The 18,498-nt window shown below is 37.9% G+C and overlaps 1 protein-coding gene across 1 annotated transcript; it reads right to left on the reverse strand.

The window, feature by feature from the left end:
• Positions 1-835: 835 nt before the first annotated feature.
• Positions 836-17,157, reverse strand: LOC122086969 (aberrant root formation protein 4). The gene is given in 17 exon segments (XM_042655897.1): positions 836-1,216; positions 3,397-3,448; positions 4,264-4,443; positions 4,552-4,629; positions 6,600-6,671; positions 6,752-7,029; positions 7,161-7,223; positions 7,321-7,477; positions 7,744-7,803; positions 7,908-8,086; positions 12,679-12,751; positions 14,301-14,450; positions 14,540-14,694; positions 14,697-14,718; positions 14,810-15,425; positions 16,656-16,762; positions 16,883-17,157. Coding segments are annotated over 15 exon segments (1,851 nt in total). The 5' UTR covers positions 14,921-15,425; positions 16,656-16,762; positions 16,883-17,157; the 3' UTR covers positions 836-995.
• Positions 17,158-18,498: the final 1,341 nt, after the last annotated feature.

An 18,498-nucleotide genomic window follows, 5' to 3' on the forward strand; every position in this document is an offset into this window, starting at 1 on the left:
CATATCAATGATGAATATGGAGATCGAAAGGAGACCATACCATCGGAACTGTAGCTGTGCCCTCCACAATACCAAGGAAGGTGCTTCTTCTTCCAAGGCCTGTTCTTCATGTGGGAAGTTATCTTATCCTGTTAAACGGTCATGGAGCGAAGGTTGCTTATTCCTGGTGTCTACTCACTTCCCTTCTGAGTTGCTTTTTTCTTCACCTGTTCATCATAGTGCGTCAGGAGGTGTACATAAAGGAACACTAAATATGAAGAGATGGACACCAAATTAGACTTGTTGGCAAGATCTTATGAAGCTTGACCTTTGATGCTAATATGAATTAGTTTTAAAGATTTTTTACCCCACAATGTAACTAAATTTGACTTTGTGGCATATCTGACTAAATTTTCAATTCATGAGAAACAAAATTTAGAAATTTTAATACTTTCCACTAGTCAGATTGTTTATCTCCTCAACCCTTAACAATGGCCGTTTGGAGGTGAAGCATAGTTGTCAGAACTTAGAAGATGCTAGGCCAGGCAACTGATGGTGCCTTTGTGCCATGGACACCATCAGTTGTGATGTGCAGCCATCGAGTTTCGAGTACAGAAATTCATCCTTCAAATACCCATTGAACCATTCCCTCACTAGCTCCATTCACTGAGACCAGACAGCCGGCAGTGGTCTTGGTTTTGCCTCAACGCATTGTACCTGCAAGCTTGAAGGTGTTTTTCATCTTCTAGTAATGCATTCACCTCCCATTTCTCAAGACTACTAATTTTATTTTTTCCCCTTAAACAGGACCCTGGATAATATCTCCAATGGAAGAACCCATAGATTGCAAAACCTCTAAATAATAAATATGCTCTTTCATAATAAACGTTTTTCAAATATTTTACACATACATGTCATATACATAGCAGGCCTAGCACATTGATGCAAGTACAATAAAAATTCTGCCATACCTTCAATAGCACCACAGACTAGAGTTTCATAGCAAACTACAAAAATTAAGCAGGATTTTTCAGCTTGTCTTCAATGAGTTCAATGCAGCGATATAAAACCAACTGAATGGGATTTAAGCCGCAAAGTATGTCGTCTGCAATCTGAGAGTAATCCTCCTCATTTTCTGCCATAATCCCTGTCACTAACATCCGCAGAGGTAGAAGCCACTCCATGTAAGCCCTACGTAAAGAGTTCTCTGATAGCACCCCAGTGTAGTTTGTCTTTCCTGCAGTTCATCAAAACAGACAAGAAAATCAGAGCAAATAATAAATCTATTTATTCACAGCATGCAGGTGAGAACCTCATCATGCATTCATTCTGGCATCTCTATCCAATGTTAACATGTCCAGCAGACTCATTAAACCCCATACCCACCAAGGTATCATGGCTAATCCACTCATTTTTTGTTTCTTGCTTATGAAATAAAACTACATTCCAAAGCATGGTAAAACAATAAAAAATGATGACTCTGGGCATCATTAGATATCTTCGTCATAGACATGCACAAGCCAAACAAAATCCTCAGTGGCATATACCAAGAAACTCAGTTTCATGCAACAGTCAAAAACTTTAATGTTGCAAAGGGGGGGGGGGGATGTAGTCATCACAATAATGTGACAAAAATGAAATATTACCTAGCTAATCTTCAGTTGCATAAGATTAATTTTTAGCTCATCAGTTGTATGCATGGTCTTAATCACTGCATAATTTTTAGAAGTGGCTAGCATTGTTTGCATTTATTATAATATGATGCCCACCCCTACTGGCATCAACAGCGGATCAGATTCACGTACGAGAACAATCTCTTACATCCCTGGTCCGTGGATTTGGAATCCATTTTCTATCTCTTCATTTAATAGATTCCAAATCCACAGACCAAGGACATACGAGATTGTTCTCATACATGAACCATAGCCGACTTCCTGGCCATCCATCTTGACTCCATTATCAACAGATAAACATCAATCAACCCCTTGGAATTCCTTATGGTAGCACAGCAAATCCATTATACGAATACTTGATTGAAAAAGGGAATCATCCACCATTAATCTTAAAACTTGCACCAATGATTATGAATGTCCAGGATTCAGAAAAATGTCGTTAAGGCTCCAGGAGGACATCCACACCACCCCAAACAAAAACCATCAAATCTAAAATTCTTGGAGTCAATTCAAAATCCATTAAGCAGATCCTTGAGCCCAAGATTTCAAATGACAAGATAAGCTCTGAATGTTTTGACCAGGTAGCAATGTTTCATTTGAACTAGATCTGATGTGAGATTGAACAACTCAGAACCAATACTTAACTCTGCCCACATTGGCCAGCAGGATCATTTTGAACCACCAGAGTCTGAATTATCACAAATAATGATAAAGGTAAAAATAATAATGGTAACAAGGAAACAAAAGACCAAGAATTAAAACAAACTAAATGAATTATGCATCTTTCATCTCAGACAGACAAAGAATAGCATAGATGAACACACTTCAACTTCAATTTTTTTTTTTTTTTCCTTTTTGAAAAATTTCTACTCCATTCCCTCACCTGATAAAACCTCTCTTTCTTTTGTTAAGCCATGGAATCGATTAAAACTCAAAGACTGTACAAATGATATATGATAAAGAGAAGCAAAGCTCCAAAACCCAAAAAATATGAGCAGATAACCCAATAAAACCAACGCCCATCAAAAGGCAGCCTGAAAAAGGAAAAGCCAGCACCATTAGAAAATAAACAGTTACTAATTTTCATACCCCACCCCACATCCCTCAAAAAAAAAAAAAAAAATAAATAAAAACCCCTCAATGAAAACAGCCTACGGTCATGACCTAACAATGACCTAACAAACTCACTCAGAGAGCCCAGCGATCCTTCTAGTACTATGATATGATGCCCCTGCTGTAATTAGCATGTCCACAAAAGTATTGATAAGGGTTTTCTGCATCTGGTGCTTCTCTTCCTATGTATTTTAATGTATCTCTTTTCTCTTTTTTCACCTTTGGGCTTCAGTTGTGCCAAAATTTTCTGCATTTTCACATTAATAAGATGTCACAATAAATCAAAACGTCTAAGATATTATTTTATCATTATGCAAGCACAGTACATAATAAAAGGGGGAGGGTTCCCTCTGCCGCTAGTGTGCAATTTCGAGCTTGGAGGGGGGTATTACAGGAAAATACTGAAATAAGTGGGGTACATAAGACTTTTTACAGTTGGTTGCTACAATAATCTGAGTATTAAAAGGGGTGCCGCGTGCAGTTTCATATTTCAGTTGGCGCGTGCAAATATTTTACCCATAATAATTACCACATAACAAATAATCAACATCTAAAAAGCATCTAAAAAGCAACAACTGAATTACAGAAACCTTTTATTTTCACTTTTTTAGTATTAGTTCAATGTCACTACCTGTTGACTCGGATATCAATATGAATCTGTACAAGTTGAGAGCGGATAATACCTGCCCATATGATGTAATAGCTTCATCAATAAAAGGAATAAACAATTGCAACAGAAAATAAGTGAATGCCACACCTTCTGATTAATAGAAGGATTTGGCTTAACGAGCCCGATTTTTAATCAAAGTGTTAAACCCTATCTGAATCCAACTGGCCCATTGACAGCCCTAGGTCTCACTATCTTTACAACTTAAAAGCATAAAAGAATATATGACCTCAAGCAAGAAAATTGGTGAATGTAACACCTCACATCATTGAAGGTCCCTTACCCCAAGAGATTTCCATGCAAAAGACCCAACAGGGCCCAGCCAGGTCAGTTGAACAATATGACTTGTTACCCCACTAGGGTACACCAACCCCATAAACCCAGTTTTTCAAAACTGTTGACAAGTTAAAGTTTTCAAACTTTAGTTCAAAATTTCAGCCAGCTGGTTGAAATAGTAAACTGATCATTCTCATAATATTTGTATATTTACATCAATGAAACAAAGTGTGACTAATTTAGCCCTACTAAGAGTTGAAAACCTAACTTCCAACTAAGGATTTGATTAAACAATGGCATTGTTACTTATGTATCTAATAGTTTGGAATATTTAAATTCTTAAGCCTTAAACTGTCCAACCGGCAGTTAGACCTTGGGCTGACCATATGTGGCCTCAATAATGGTTCTGCGGGCAGGCCAAGTTTCAGAACATGATTCTATGAAGTACTTTCAGGAAAAGAATTATTCTGATCAACAGAATTAAAGATCAAATGCAAGGTAAAAGTAACTTAAAAAGTTGAAATTAAGAGATTTTGAGAGGGAAGAGAGAAAGACCGCATCACTATCCTCAGGAAGGGAAGGAGGCCCTCCCTTTGGAGGCTTCAGGACCAGCTCCACAAATTCAAGGACATTAGAACTCCAAAATGGCGTGCTTTTATCAGCAGTATTCTCTACTTTTATGATTTCCATATCTTTTCGCATTTCCTCTCTAACAAGATCTAAAAGAATTGCAATCTGTTAAGGGGAAAAAAAAAAACACCAGTTTTAAAATATGTGAATGCAACTCCAAGGTTGAATGATTATCACATATATAACTTGTACTCTTGTATTGAAATGGCTTACCATGGAAGGAAAGTTATTATTTGTAAGCAAAGCCTTTAAAATGTCAAACCTTTGATAAGATGGAATATCAGTAAGTACCTGCTCATAACGTTGCACAGAAATCAGAAAAAACATGAGAAAAACAATAAAAGCAAACATAGTCAAGATAGGAAATATATAGAATTGGTCAGGAAGATGACAGCCAGGGATTACTTGAAGTGCAAAGCCCACAGGAAATAGTTGAGAGTATCCACGATAGTCAATGATTCAACCTAATACTATAAACTTCATGTCTAGTTGTCTACTAGTTCAATGTGCTATCCACGGTATAATCTTCCTTTTATTTTATTTATTTTTGGTTGGGAATTGCCAGGAACATAAAGATTCCATTTAGATTCAGACTCAACTCATGGCTAATCCTTTTGATTTAGTTGAGGACTTGATGAAGTAAAATATTCGAATTCCTACCAGGAAAAGGGGACAAAGAAAAGCTGATTGAGGAAGTAACACAGGAATCATTAAATATCTTAATAAATATATGGAGATTTCAGGAGTTGAATGTTGTGGTAAAGGAACACAGAGTTAAAGTAGCTGAGATGGAAGAGTAGTAAAACAAGACAAGGTAAAATGAGAAATGAAAACATTAGAGATAATTTAGGAGTGTATTCAGTCATAGTTTTAAAAACTAGACCAAACTGGCAGTCAAACCGGAGAAAACCAAAACTGCCCTCTTTTCGGTGAAGTCCCCAACTAAGGATTTCCTTCGTCAAAAAAGGGGACAAAAACCATCCAATTTTTGAGAACCATGCAGTACAGTTCAGCGGGTTTTCATTTATTATTATCACTTTTTAATTTTATCAGAGGGCGGACCTTGGCACAGCAGTAAGGTTGCTCCATTGTGACATAGTGGTCATGGGTTTGAGTTAGGAAACAGCCTCTCCGCGAAGCAGGAGTAAGGTTGCCTATATTATGACCCTCCCCAGACACCATAGAGGCGGAAGCCTCGTGCACTGGGTACGGTCTTTCTTTCATTTTTGAATTTTTTCATTTATTTTTTATTTTCCTAATTTAGTCAAAGTCACAGTTCTTTCTGTCAAGACTTAAAACTGATCTAAACCGTCCTGATCAGACCAGGCAGATTTTTTTGTTCGCCCACTGGTCCAGTATTGAAAACTATCCCCCCAATACATAATATGTTGAGTCTGCAGATATAAATGATAATCAAACATCTAAATCCATATCCATTTACCCCGACATTTTATCAGGATAATCAGATATTTGATACAAATTTAGATACCTTTTGGTATTTGGATGGTATTCAGATGGAAATTTAGATAGTGATGTATCCACTCTGATTATAGTTTAAAAAACAGATAATCATGGTTCATGGATTCATAGATGAAACATATGTCGGGTATCAAATAGAATTCAGATTATTGGATATGCTAATTGTGTACAAGTTTGAATACCGTATATCCACTCCGAATTCGTTCCATTCAGCTCCCTAATTAAGAGCAGCTCCTTTGAGGAGGCACGAACATGTGCAATGATTGTCTCTAAATGCAGTTGTGATGAGTGAAATAATTCAAAATAGAGAAGCTAAAAACAAGAGCAGGTCTAAAATGACTTTGCGAGAGTAGTGAGGAAACACTTGCATGACAAAGGATTAACAAGAATTATGTCTCTGAATAGAATTGAATGGCAAAACAAGATTTATGCAGCCAAACCTATATAGTTGTGATAAGGCTTAGTCAAGTTGAGTTGGAGATCTCAGGAGAGCTTACACCAAAGCATCATGGAGCTAATAAAGTTCATACATCTCATATTTCAGTGGCATGGGACCACAAATTTTACATTCCAAAATATCAGAATGGTTCAGGTGTTATCCAGTCAGTTTATGGATAGGAACAGTGCTATATACAACAACTTGGCATGACATTAAACTTGACAAAGCAACATATCATTTTTATGTTGATGACTCAACAACAAGAGTATTGAATACAAAAACGATGGTTTAAAAAAACTAAAGAACAAAGAAAAGGATGAAAAAATTTAAAAGAATAACTCACCCTCTTCAATGCAGAAAAAGCATTCTTCCTTAATTCTGCATCTGAGGCATATATTATGACCTTTTCAAGTGCCTGGAATATTTATCCCAACTGTTAGCCAACAAATAAATCACCAATGAGCTCAAATACACAACAAACAAAAAAACAAATACCTGTATGGCAGAAAATAGACTAGGCATATAGATTAAGCAATCTGTATGTTCATCTATACAGTTTTGACTTTGAGAGGTATTTCTATCCATAATACACAATAAGAAGTCAATAGCATGTTTCTTCAGTAACCATGGTTGATCCACTGAGGAGAGTATGTATTTTAGCATGCCAACTGCTTCCCATGTTTTAGTTTTACTACTACGAACTATATCCTTCACTCCAGCCAAATCCTCCTCAGCAGCCCCTGAAACCTCATCATTGGTATGACCCCAGATTACTGCATGAATAAATCAACAGAGGACAAAATACAAGTTAGAAAATTAAATCTGATCTCAAATGCAAAGATGGTCCAGGTGAAGGAGAAATACACACAAAAAATTTAGTGTATGTAATTTGACAAGCTTAAACCTGCAAGAGCTGCTCCATGTTTGACAAAGAAAAAGCAACTCGCATAACCATCATCACCATCCTCTGTACCAATTTGTTGACAGTGAATTAGAAGCTCTTTTGACCAAGTGAATAAATGAAGACAGAAGCCACAAAAAACTGGTATCAATTTTGAAAATACCTCCACAAACAATGTTAGTGAAGGCACTAATGTCACATCCAGTTATAAGACCAATATATGACAAACCACAAACTGGAAGGAAGCGTGACAGTTGTACCACCAGGGGAACACAGCTTTGCACTTGAAGTTTGTTTGTCATGCCCCTTGAAAGAAGAGCCTGCGCAACAAGATTGAATGACAAAGAAACCATAAAATTATATAATCAACCAAATAGCAAGAAACTGAGAACAATCATTGGAAAATGAAATATAAAAAATAGTAGCTTGCACATCAAGGGCAAACTTGAAGAAAAATAAGCAACAAAAACATCTAATGGCCATAACAGCAACAAAGAGCTGAGTAAATAAATGAAGAATCTGCCCTTTGGGGGGGAGGGGTAACTCTCAAACCAAAACTAAAAAATTTGCTTAGTGGAGTGTCAACCATTATTTGCAGCACAAAAAGGCCAAGTAGAGCATTGAGCTCTTCTTTTCTTCTGCCCTCCTGTTGAATGAAGCGAAGGTGAAATTAGAGGGACATGATAGAATGTCAAAATATCAGCAACAATGTTATATTGCATGAACAAGATTTTGTTGAATGTCACAGACCAACTTTTGGGAAGCTGACTGCATAGCAGTGGAAATGCTTATTATTCTGCTAATCAAATCCTTAATGGGATTTTTCTCTTCATCATCTGACTCTGAAGACACAACCTCTAGAGCTTTCAGGATTCCAGGGACTGCTGCTTTTATTTGTTCAAAGACACGTCTCTGAATGCAAAGAAAGACTGGGGGGAAAACAAAAAGAAATGAATGCGTCAACAGCTTCCTTGGATCTTTGTAGGAAAATTATGAAGCTTCAACATCTTCAGGACAAGATATTCAACCTTGAAAGAGAGAAAGGGGGAAAAAATATTGTTGGCCTCGTTTAACAATAAAACAGACAAGTACAAACAACAAATACATTCTTATTCTTCTTATTATGGATATAATAAGAGATCTGGATCCAGGATGGGGTCAGCTGACCCTTAAAGACCCTTAAGGAAAAAACAAGTCAGGATCACCAATCCTAGGCAAAACTAGGATCAATCAGCGTTGGCCAATCAAGATCTGATCTGGCTGATCCATGACTGGATACATGGATCCTTGAAAGGAACAAAGGCGCACAAAGCATCTTGAACAAGAGTCACTATTGATTGTATAAGTTGAAAAGAGTTGTTAAAGACAGTTCCACCAGAAAACAGATAACTCCAAGTCCCCAAAAAGTGATGATGGCTTTATCCATTTTTACTGGTTGACAAGGTTTAAACTTCAAAATAAGACAAGTAATCAACCAAACCTCAGGAAAACATGGCTTAAGGTACATCATAAAACCAAATTTAAGAAGAAGAAACAAAAAAAGAAGTTTAACAAGTCTGAAACCAAATTCTTCTGCTAAACAGGCCGAGAAATTCCATGGTAGAAGAACCAAGAGAATTCAGTTTTTTCTTTTTCTTTGTCCTCTCCATCAGAAAATAATATCCTCAGGCGAAAATATGTGTGGGGAGCAAGCTCACATACCCCTTACATGGAAGCCACAAATAATTGTGCTATGTGTAAAGTTGTGGCAATTTTGACCGTTGGATGTCTGAATCTTTCAATATTTCATTTCTCCATGTGGGAAATTCCATTTAAGGCTTTCAGGCTAAAACTTGACATGTCAGCAGGGGGCCCTAGGCTCTACATGTCCAGCATATTTCCACCTCATCTGACCTGCCATGTGGCACAACTAAGTGCTGTCCACATAGGTTATCTAAAGTGGGCAGGCTGTTCACGGAAGGCAAGCCCTTTCACTTATCATGGAAAACATAATTATAAATGATATTTACCCCCACCATAAGAACATATCATATATATATACACATACTTAATATTATTATTAATTTATTATACACACACACACACACACACACACACACACACACGCACACACACATATATATATATATATATATATGTATGTACAAGCTATACAGCTGAGTGTGTATATATATATATATAAAGAGCGTGCCCAGTGCACGAGCCTCCTACCACTGGGTCTGGGGAGAGTTATGATGTACACAGCCTTACCCCCACCCTTCGCGGAGAAGCCATTTCCCGACTTGAACAAGCAACCACTAGGTCACAATGGAGCAACCTTACCCTGACAAATTCGTTGAAAACTAAAGCAATATCAATTGAAAAGTATCTTTATTGTTCAACATTTAGTTTATTATGTTATACATGAGCACATGGCCCCAAAGTGTTCTTTAATTCAAGGATTAAAATATCGGTATCAGTCGTCATATCGGTTGGCTAAATTTAAGATACGTATCGGAGGGTATCGTATCATATCGTATCTGAGATATGCTAAGACATACTAAAGATCAAGGATTAAAGTATTGGTATCGATCACCGTATCGGTTAGCTAAATTTAAGTTACGTATCGGAGGGTATCGTATTGGTATCCGAGATACTTTAAACCATGTGAATCTGTATACATTATATTCAAATGCAACTTCATTTCTTCTTGTCCCACCCCTTAGGTTTAAGAACATCGAATTGGGATCCAGATCGGTCCATTTGTCCTAGAATTGCTTATTGGATCAGCATTAAAAAACAACATCTTGACATTCTCAGGGTAAGGTTGCAAAGTTCTCAGCCCCTTGGACCTCGCACATGCGGGAGCCTCATGCACTAGGTACACCCTTTTTATCAATACTAAAAATACACAAAACAAAAACAAAATAGATGAAAGCCTTTCCAAGGTCTTCCCTCCCCTCCATTGCTCCTCCGTCTAAATGTCTCCCTTCCGCTTCCCCCCTTCCAATGCAAGACTCCCCCCTGCCACTACCGACATAGAAGGGTACTGATGTCATCACCAACATGATCACCAGCATAAGTATCTCGACATTGTCACCAATAGGGTCACCAACAGAAGGGTCTCAACATCGTCACCAATAGGGTCACCAGAGAGGAGAAATGGGGGATCCCCGCACCATCTCTCTCTCTCTCTCAACACCCCCTATCCCTGTTTTCCCTCCCCCTCCCTCCCTTCTCATCCGGCTGGCTTTGGTTCCCCTTCTCTCTCTCTCTCTCTCTCTCTCTCTCTCTATTTTTTTTGGTTCACATGATGGTGACAAATGTCCATCATGCGGCTGCATGTTGGCCACATATCGTGTCAATTATGTTTGGCAAATGGGTTTTTAATGGGATCAGTGTGCGTTACGTTACCGCCTAGTCTAAAAGCTCGAACGGTTAAGGGCAACATAAATTCATACATCAATAAACCCCCCAACACGTGCAGGCCTATATACACATGGTCCTTGCACGTGACACGCACTCACATGGGATCACTCATCAGGTGGAACCGAGGGGGAACTGAGAAGAAGTGTCGGGATACCCCCATTGCACTTCTCAAGAGTCAAACACTCAACCTCCCTGCTTTGATACCATTTGTGTTACTGCTTAGCCTAAAAACTTGAATTGTTAAGTAAGGGCAACATAAATGTATACATCAACAATCGGTTGGATTGGCCGGATCGGATCGGTACCGTTAACTTGAGACACTTGGCAACATTTTGGATTGGCCCGAATTGGGAGGTTTTTACTTCTTTATGATCATCAAGGGAGCAATTTTGAAAAAGGCTAAGAGTTAAAAAAGTGGGGAGGGGGGAATTCAAAGGCTGAACTCACATATAGGGTTAGGTTATGGTTATTCCCACCCATCTGACTGCCAGGACCACCTTAGTTTAATTCGAGTTCTAGCTAAAAGAAAAAATTCTTGTCTAGGAAAGATCTTGTCAAATCTTTACACCAACTTGATTACGAGTATGGATGAACAAGTTTCAATACCATATGACCCTCCCATTTTCTTTGTTTGTGTATATGTGAAATGTATGATGACCTGCCTAATATTCCTTGATTTAAGTCACATGAGGGGATTATCTGGCCATTCCAAAACTAGATATGCAAGGTGACCCTCTGGATTGGACAACTGAAAAAATTTCTAGGCCAACATACAGTATGCCAAACCACGTATTCTAACTCTTTTTTTGCAATTTTAACCAAGAAAATGGTCACTTTGTCCAGGTCAACCATACCCAAAAGAGAACTTTATTTTGCAATGTGGCAAGGAGACTCTAGATAGAAACCTACCGTAAGTAGAGGAGAGTTTGTGCAACATGCTTACCTTTTACAAGAATAACCTAAACTTCCTGTGGGGTATTTAACATCCATCAACGTTGGTTGCTGCTCATTTTCTGCTGATCCAATTTTGTCATTCTAGCAAGAAACAAAGTCTCCCTAGAAAGACCTTTTGCTACCCAGAGGATCAGCACAAGGTTAATTTTAAGAGTGAAAAAACCATTTTTACTGCTAACATTTCGATTACCAATGCCTGTACAAATAATACAAGAAATTATGACCAAGTGGAAGAAGTGAACTGAACGTGCCCTTTGCCCTGCTGGCTCTCTAGTAGAGCAAGACCACAGCTAGGAAGATGGCACATCTACACTTCGTACCGAGGGAAGACCCCATAACCAGTTTTTATCAGGTCTGCTTTAACCATCCCAACTATTGTGGCTGAGTTCATTTTGGAAGTATCACAACCTGATCCTAACAAATCATTCAAAAATCCCAAAAGACCCACTAAACCTTACCCATTTTCACTTTATCTACAGCTGTATCTTCTGTTAAATCATACGAACTACTTATGGCTTCTCCCATAAATTCAAACAAAATCCCTTTTTACCTTCTTTTGTCAATTCAACTCTACCGTTAAACCAAATGACCAAAAAAAAAAAAAGAGAGGAAAGGCCAGAGAAATGAGCATTAAATGTTTTTTTCCACACATTTAAGCTTTATATCAATGATTCAAGAAGGACCCCATAATGAAACTTTAGCCCTGTAGACAGCAATCTTCAAGTGTTACTATTTTTTGAGAATTCAAATAATGTCCGACCATATTCTATGTCTTATATTCGGATGGTGACAGAAAAGCACAGGATGTTCACGCACTGCCATTTCTAAATAACTTTTTGTACAAGGCATCACCAGGCAAAAGGATGTGTTTCATAAGTCAACTGTAATATTTATCAGCTAATTGTCTGCACTCCGCTTTCATCTTTATCCATACCTCTTTATCTTTTCCTTTTATTATTTTCTTCATTTCTCCTTTTATGTTTGGACCTCATTTTTCCCTACTTTTTTTTTTTTTTTGGCAAGGATCCATGTAGCTGGCCCCATTAAGTTTGTTGAGTTTGTTGTTTGTTGTCTACACTCCACTTGAACAAAATTTCCTCCAAACATCATATGCATGGTAAACTGCAATTTGGATGATACAGTAGTATTGAAAGATTACCTTTCGAAAGCCCGCTCAGAAGAGGAGCAATGTAAGCAGGTGTCAAGACCATCTTATCAGGGGAATCTAATGCCTGTTTAAGTAAAATGAAATGTCATAAGTACACCAGACGCAATGAGATAACCTGACAGGTTAAGATACCAATATATAGGATGTTTTTGTGTCTTACAAGTGTCATATTTCGATATAGAATTAGCATAGAAGCAATAAAAAAAGAATGGGCCAAATTTTGGCTTATGTCAGGGATATCCCACCAAAAAAAAAAAAAAAAAAAAATTGGGGATCAGTGATATCAATGTATAGATTAAATAGGAACTTTTGATGCTACCTACTCCGTTTTGCAAAGAATAATTGGATTCTCTTGGTTTTTGCTATATGCAGCTAGGAGGCCGTGGTGGATTTCATGTAGAAAAATAGGATCTTGGAGGTTAATTAGCTATGGTTTTATGGCATATGCTGCTGGTGACAACGGAAGATCGGGGTTTGATGATAACTGAAGGATCTAATGGTGGTCAACGGAATTGGAAGTGTTTGCAGGGTTATAATGGCTAGCCATATAGGCTGGTACTGGTAGTAGGCTTTAAAATAAGAGAGAACGCAATGACAAAAATCTATTATTCACCTCAAAAGGCCTTATCCCAACTATTTCAGTTCAACTAGTAAACAAGAAGAGAACAAGAATAGAAGAGAGAGAGAGAGAGAGAGAGAGAGAGAGAGTAGAAATCCAACTAACACTACACATCTAGAAGCAAGAGCTCAATTAGATTTAAATTGGTTGAAATTTTCACTCCATCATCACTCTAAAAGATGCAAGTACAGTCTCAACTTCTAAGCATCGAGTGTCCTAATTGGGCAGAAGTTCTACTCTCAATAAACACGTTATCTATGCCACTTATCATGCTCACAATTAATTTTAAAATCTTTAAAAAACCCAACATATGAAACAAAGTAGTATTAAGACCACCTGATTATTTACAAATATACCTCTGCAAACATCAGTCTGAATAATATTCACTAACTACATAATCTTTTGACAGACCATTACAGTCACACTATAATACCAACCAAACATAAAACTAAATCATTGAAATCCTTAGACCCACAAGCAAAAAAAGAACCCTCCATCCCTTTTTGACTCTTTAGCTCCCTTGGCTTTAGGGTTTCCACCAACCAAATTAAGAAATCCACTATTTCATCAACTTTCGAAAAGCGTGCAGAAACTACTTGAACTTGTCATCTCTCTTGCAATAAAGTTATATATCAACTTCCACTTGAAATGCATTTCACATTTGCTTCCAATTACAGATTCCACTAGGGGTAAATTAACTTCACCGCATGCTCATAAGTTCTCTTAAAATGCACAGATAAAACATTGCCACAGATACATCGTGATGGAGATGAAAATTTCAAAACATTCAATTTAGGCACATTGAGAGTATTGCCACTTTACCAAAAAAAAAAAAAAAGTATTGCCACCAACGTGGCTTGAATTGTTTGATATATTTCAGATTTTCTGGTTTTACTTATAACTTGTCTTTCCGCAGTTTTACATGAATCCCCAAAACAGAGGAATGAGCTCATACTAATAATGCTCTGATATGCAGCACATATGGAACACTTACATCGCAGAGAACCGAAAGCATATCCCGTGGATTGCAAGTTGATATAAGGTGGGTCACTAGATTTTCGACAAGCTCCTGACATTTATGTGACACTTCTCCGAACTTGGCAACTGCCTTGGGCAACTCAAATGATAAGGCATCGATCACTTCCTGCAATATTGGAGGAACCAAGCTGAAAAAGGAAGTGAAGACATCAACTAAAACAAACTGAAAGAGCTCTAATATGGAAGAAGATGAACCTGGTCCACTGAAGGAGAGCTAATGAAACTCATAAGCTCAGTAAGGACCACTAATGCATCCTTCTCCTTTGAATCCTGGCTGTCGGGGGCAGATACAGCAGCACTGCTGATGGAGTCTAGGAAGTCAACAACCATGGTAACGGCTTCTGTGGACTATTCAAATCTCCAATTTCGACTGACTGGAGAAGAGAAGAATAAGAAGACAAGCTAAGACTGAGAAAATGAAGACAGAACCTTACTAGAGAAATATGAGAAGTTAAGAGTTCTTACTTTGGAGCATGAGCTCAAAATTTCATGAAGACGAACGGCGAGGGGATGAAGAGATGCATCTTGATCCCCTCCGCTATGCGAATCAATCAAGTGTGATGTCCCTTCTGACATTGTTAATTCAAAGATTGTGGTTCGAAAAATACCAATGTAATTTGTGACCCAAAACTTGATTACAACATAGAGTGGGGTATAGACTAGGTACTGCTATTATACAAAGGAGAGGCTCAATCTCAAAGTTTCGAGTTTCCACTTGTTGTTCTCGTTGTCTCCAGGCTCCTTAACTTGCCATAACATTTAACGCAGAAGTTAGCATAGTAGCTTCTCTTGTGTTCATATAGAGGCATCAACTTTAAAATCCAACTCAAAGATTCCCATCCAATTCCCCTTGACAATGCACTTCCTATCCCAATTTTTCATTGCTTAAGAGAGCTTACATTACCCAATTCTCATTGCTAAATAGTCTCATTCCGGAAATGATATGAGTATCAACATGAAAAGAACTTACAGAATTTGGTGTGCTGTATTGATGTCCTAGAATATCACCTCCAGTGAGCATTTGAACACCTGGAGTCGCATGGATAAATGCTGGATTTTCCGGTCCCTCCTTGCCATGATGCTAGATTGACAGAAATGAACCCAATTACAAGATCTGAATGATCTTCAACAATCTTTACAGCTACAGTTATGTAACCTTCTTTGACAAAGTTACCAAATGAGCTCATTTCAGCAAAGGGCGTTACTGCAGTCATCATATTTTCAATATTGGCAAGCAAAAGAACATTTATAATCTTCTAAAGAAGGGGGAGCAAGCAAGAAGAAAATTAAGAAACTGAATCTTGACCATAATGGCATTAAATCAAATAAACACAAGCTACTCTTCCCAAGTTTCCCACCAATGAAGGAAGAGATAGCTCACTCACTGGTTAGACAAAGTTAATCAAATCTAGTAAAATATGGAGTCATTTCTGTCATTTCACCAGACAACCATTGTTTTGCATTTAATATGTTTTAAGCTGTCACATCTACAAGCTCACAGATTGAACAATCCTAAATTTTTGTGTTTAGGAAGTTCTATAATGGATTAGCTAGGGAAGAAAATGAGTGATAAAAAGCTGAGAAAGGTGGGGGATTTTAGGGTTCCATAACTAATAAGAGCGTATTTGAGGGGCAAAAATAAAAAATAAGAAGAACTGCAATCAAGTTCATTACTTTGGCATCTTCCCATCACCATGGATACTAATATTGAACCAGCTTGATGATAGAAGGTCAAGCTGCGAGATGCTGATGAGCCTACTTCATGCAATAGACAGATCGGTAACAAACTTCAATAATAAAAACAAAAATCTACAACGCAAATCAAAAACAAAATGTAGGATTTCGTCCAAAATACATTCCCCACTCAAAATAAATTAATAATCAAAGTGAAGGGCTAGCAAAAAAGAATTATTAAATTCTACAAAGTTTACTGTGGTTCAAGAAGGTTGCCACACTAGTAAAGAGTTTTTCTTGTAAGGAGGATAACCATAAAAGTTTCAGCCCCAACATACAGGTCTGCTATGGTTTGTAGGTCTGAAACCAATGAAACTTGAAATTCCATGAAAACGATGACGCGAAAGGAGATCACCACTGCTACAAAGGTTCCAGTCTATTCAAGTTGAAGGAGTGTACTTGCTTACATTTTGAAACGAATACATTCACTATATCCTTGTAACATGTAAGATTATGCTATTTTGTTCATAACCATTACAGGGTAAGATTATACTCTTTTGTTCATAACCATTACAGGTTTGATTTATGAGTGTGTGTGTGTGTGTGTGTGTGTGAGAGAGAGAGAGAGAGAACATACCTGAGAACAGAACTGGCTCCTGCAGATGAATCGATTAAGATTTTTTTTTCTCTTGCTCTTCAGGGAAAATAACAAGCCTGAATATTTCCGTCCTTAAGGTTATGAGTCTTCAATCGTAGATAGCGATTAAGAGAGAAAGAGAAGAAACAGAAAAGATGTGTCTTGAGATACAAGGAAGGGAGAAGAGGGTAACAAAATTGGAACGAGAGAGCCGGAGAGAATCATACCTGACGATCGGAAGAGCTTGGAATGCAAGAGAGAGAATCCAAACTAAAGATATGCAATCTTCCCAATTTCGATTTGCCGCCGAAGCACCTAAACCCTACAATGTTGAACCACTTTCAGTGTTGATGGTAAAACACAGAGAGAGACATTCGAACACTACCGAATCTCTTCATCGTTGTTGCAGAGAATCGCTGGCATATTATTGTGATAGATAGATCTGAGAGTAAAGAATCGACTAAGCTCTTGTTCTCAGTTGCAGAGCTAGAACCGAAGGTTCTCAGTCTACAGCGAAACAATGTTGCCGCAGTGTAGTGAGGCCTTCCAGAAGCGACACGTGGCTGCCTGAAAATCGACGGGAAGGATTTAAGTGACCCGGAAACTGGGATTTCGACCCATCAAAGAGCGGGTCTCCTTATGACCCAGAGGGTTTTAACCCACATTCGATCATTCCCAATCGATCTCAATCAACTTCTTTTAACATATCAGTATCTCAATCCGGTTTGATTTTTGCCAATGGTTGGTATGACCGAATTGGAACCAAACCAAATTGGGAAAACATATTCCAGAGTCGGATTTATTCAATTTGGTCCAATTTGGCCTATTCAATTTAGATTCCAGTTCCAATTTGACACTAAGGGTGTCAAAAAAACCCAGCCAACCCGACCCGTCCTAACCTGACCTGAGCCATTGGGCAAAGATTTCAGCTCATAAGGTGGGCTAGGGTTGAGAATTTCAGGCCTGAGCTAGGTTGGGCTGGGCCTGGATTGAGATCTCAACCCAACCCAACCAATCCTGACCAAACCCAATTCTGAATATTAAGTACATAATAATATAAATATGTTAATAATTATAAATGGGTGCTTATAGAGAAATATAAGCAAAAAATCTTTTGATTTCCACAATTTACATATATTCGAAAATCTTGGTCTTTGTTCAATGCATTGAGATCAATTGAGTAACCAATAGTACTAGGTTGGGCTAATTCTGGACAATCAAGATCCATCAGGACTGGGATGGGCTGGGTTAGGCTAAGCCAGATAGAGTTGGGCCTCAGTTGAGATAGGTCAGGTTGGGCTGAACTTGAGTTGAGTTAAGAGACTTTAAGGTTGGCTAGTGTTGGCTAATGTTTTAAAAAACCCAGCCCAACTTAGCCTATTGACACCTTAGTTTAACACCTATTGTCAATGGAATTTTCCATCCTCTCATAGTTTGGCCACAACTTTTTCTGGCTGCGTTTGGTTGCAAGGGAAATGGGAAGGGAAGGGAACTGAAGGGAAGTGAAGTGGACTAAAGGGAAGTGAAACGATTTTTTTTCCCTTTTGAGTTGCTTGGTTGCAACTGAATTGAAGTGAAATTAATTTATCATAGTTGTTTGGTTTGATGTAAAATTGATATAATTTTTTAAAAAACTAATAATCCAACCAAATTCCTCAAAAGAGATTGGGGGTGGGGAGAGTACTTTTCAATCCAGAACCCACCCAGCTCATCAAAATTATATATTGGTTATGTGAATCAGGTCATTCAAGGTCTGTACCAATTCAAACCAAATGTCATCGGATACTATGTTCTATCACTAACCAAAATAAACCATTTCATTCTATATATCAAATGAATGCAG

Source organism: Macadamia integrifolia, chromosome 8, assembly GCF_013358625.1.
Source record: "Macadamia integrifolia cultivar HAES 741 chromosome 8, SCU_Mint_v3, whole genome shotgun sequence".
Lineage (NCBI taxonomy): Eukaryota > Viridiplantae > Streptophyta > Magnoliopsida > Proteales > Proteaceae > Macadamia > Macadamia integrifolia.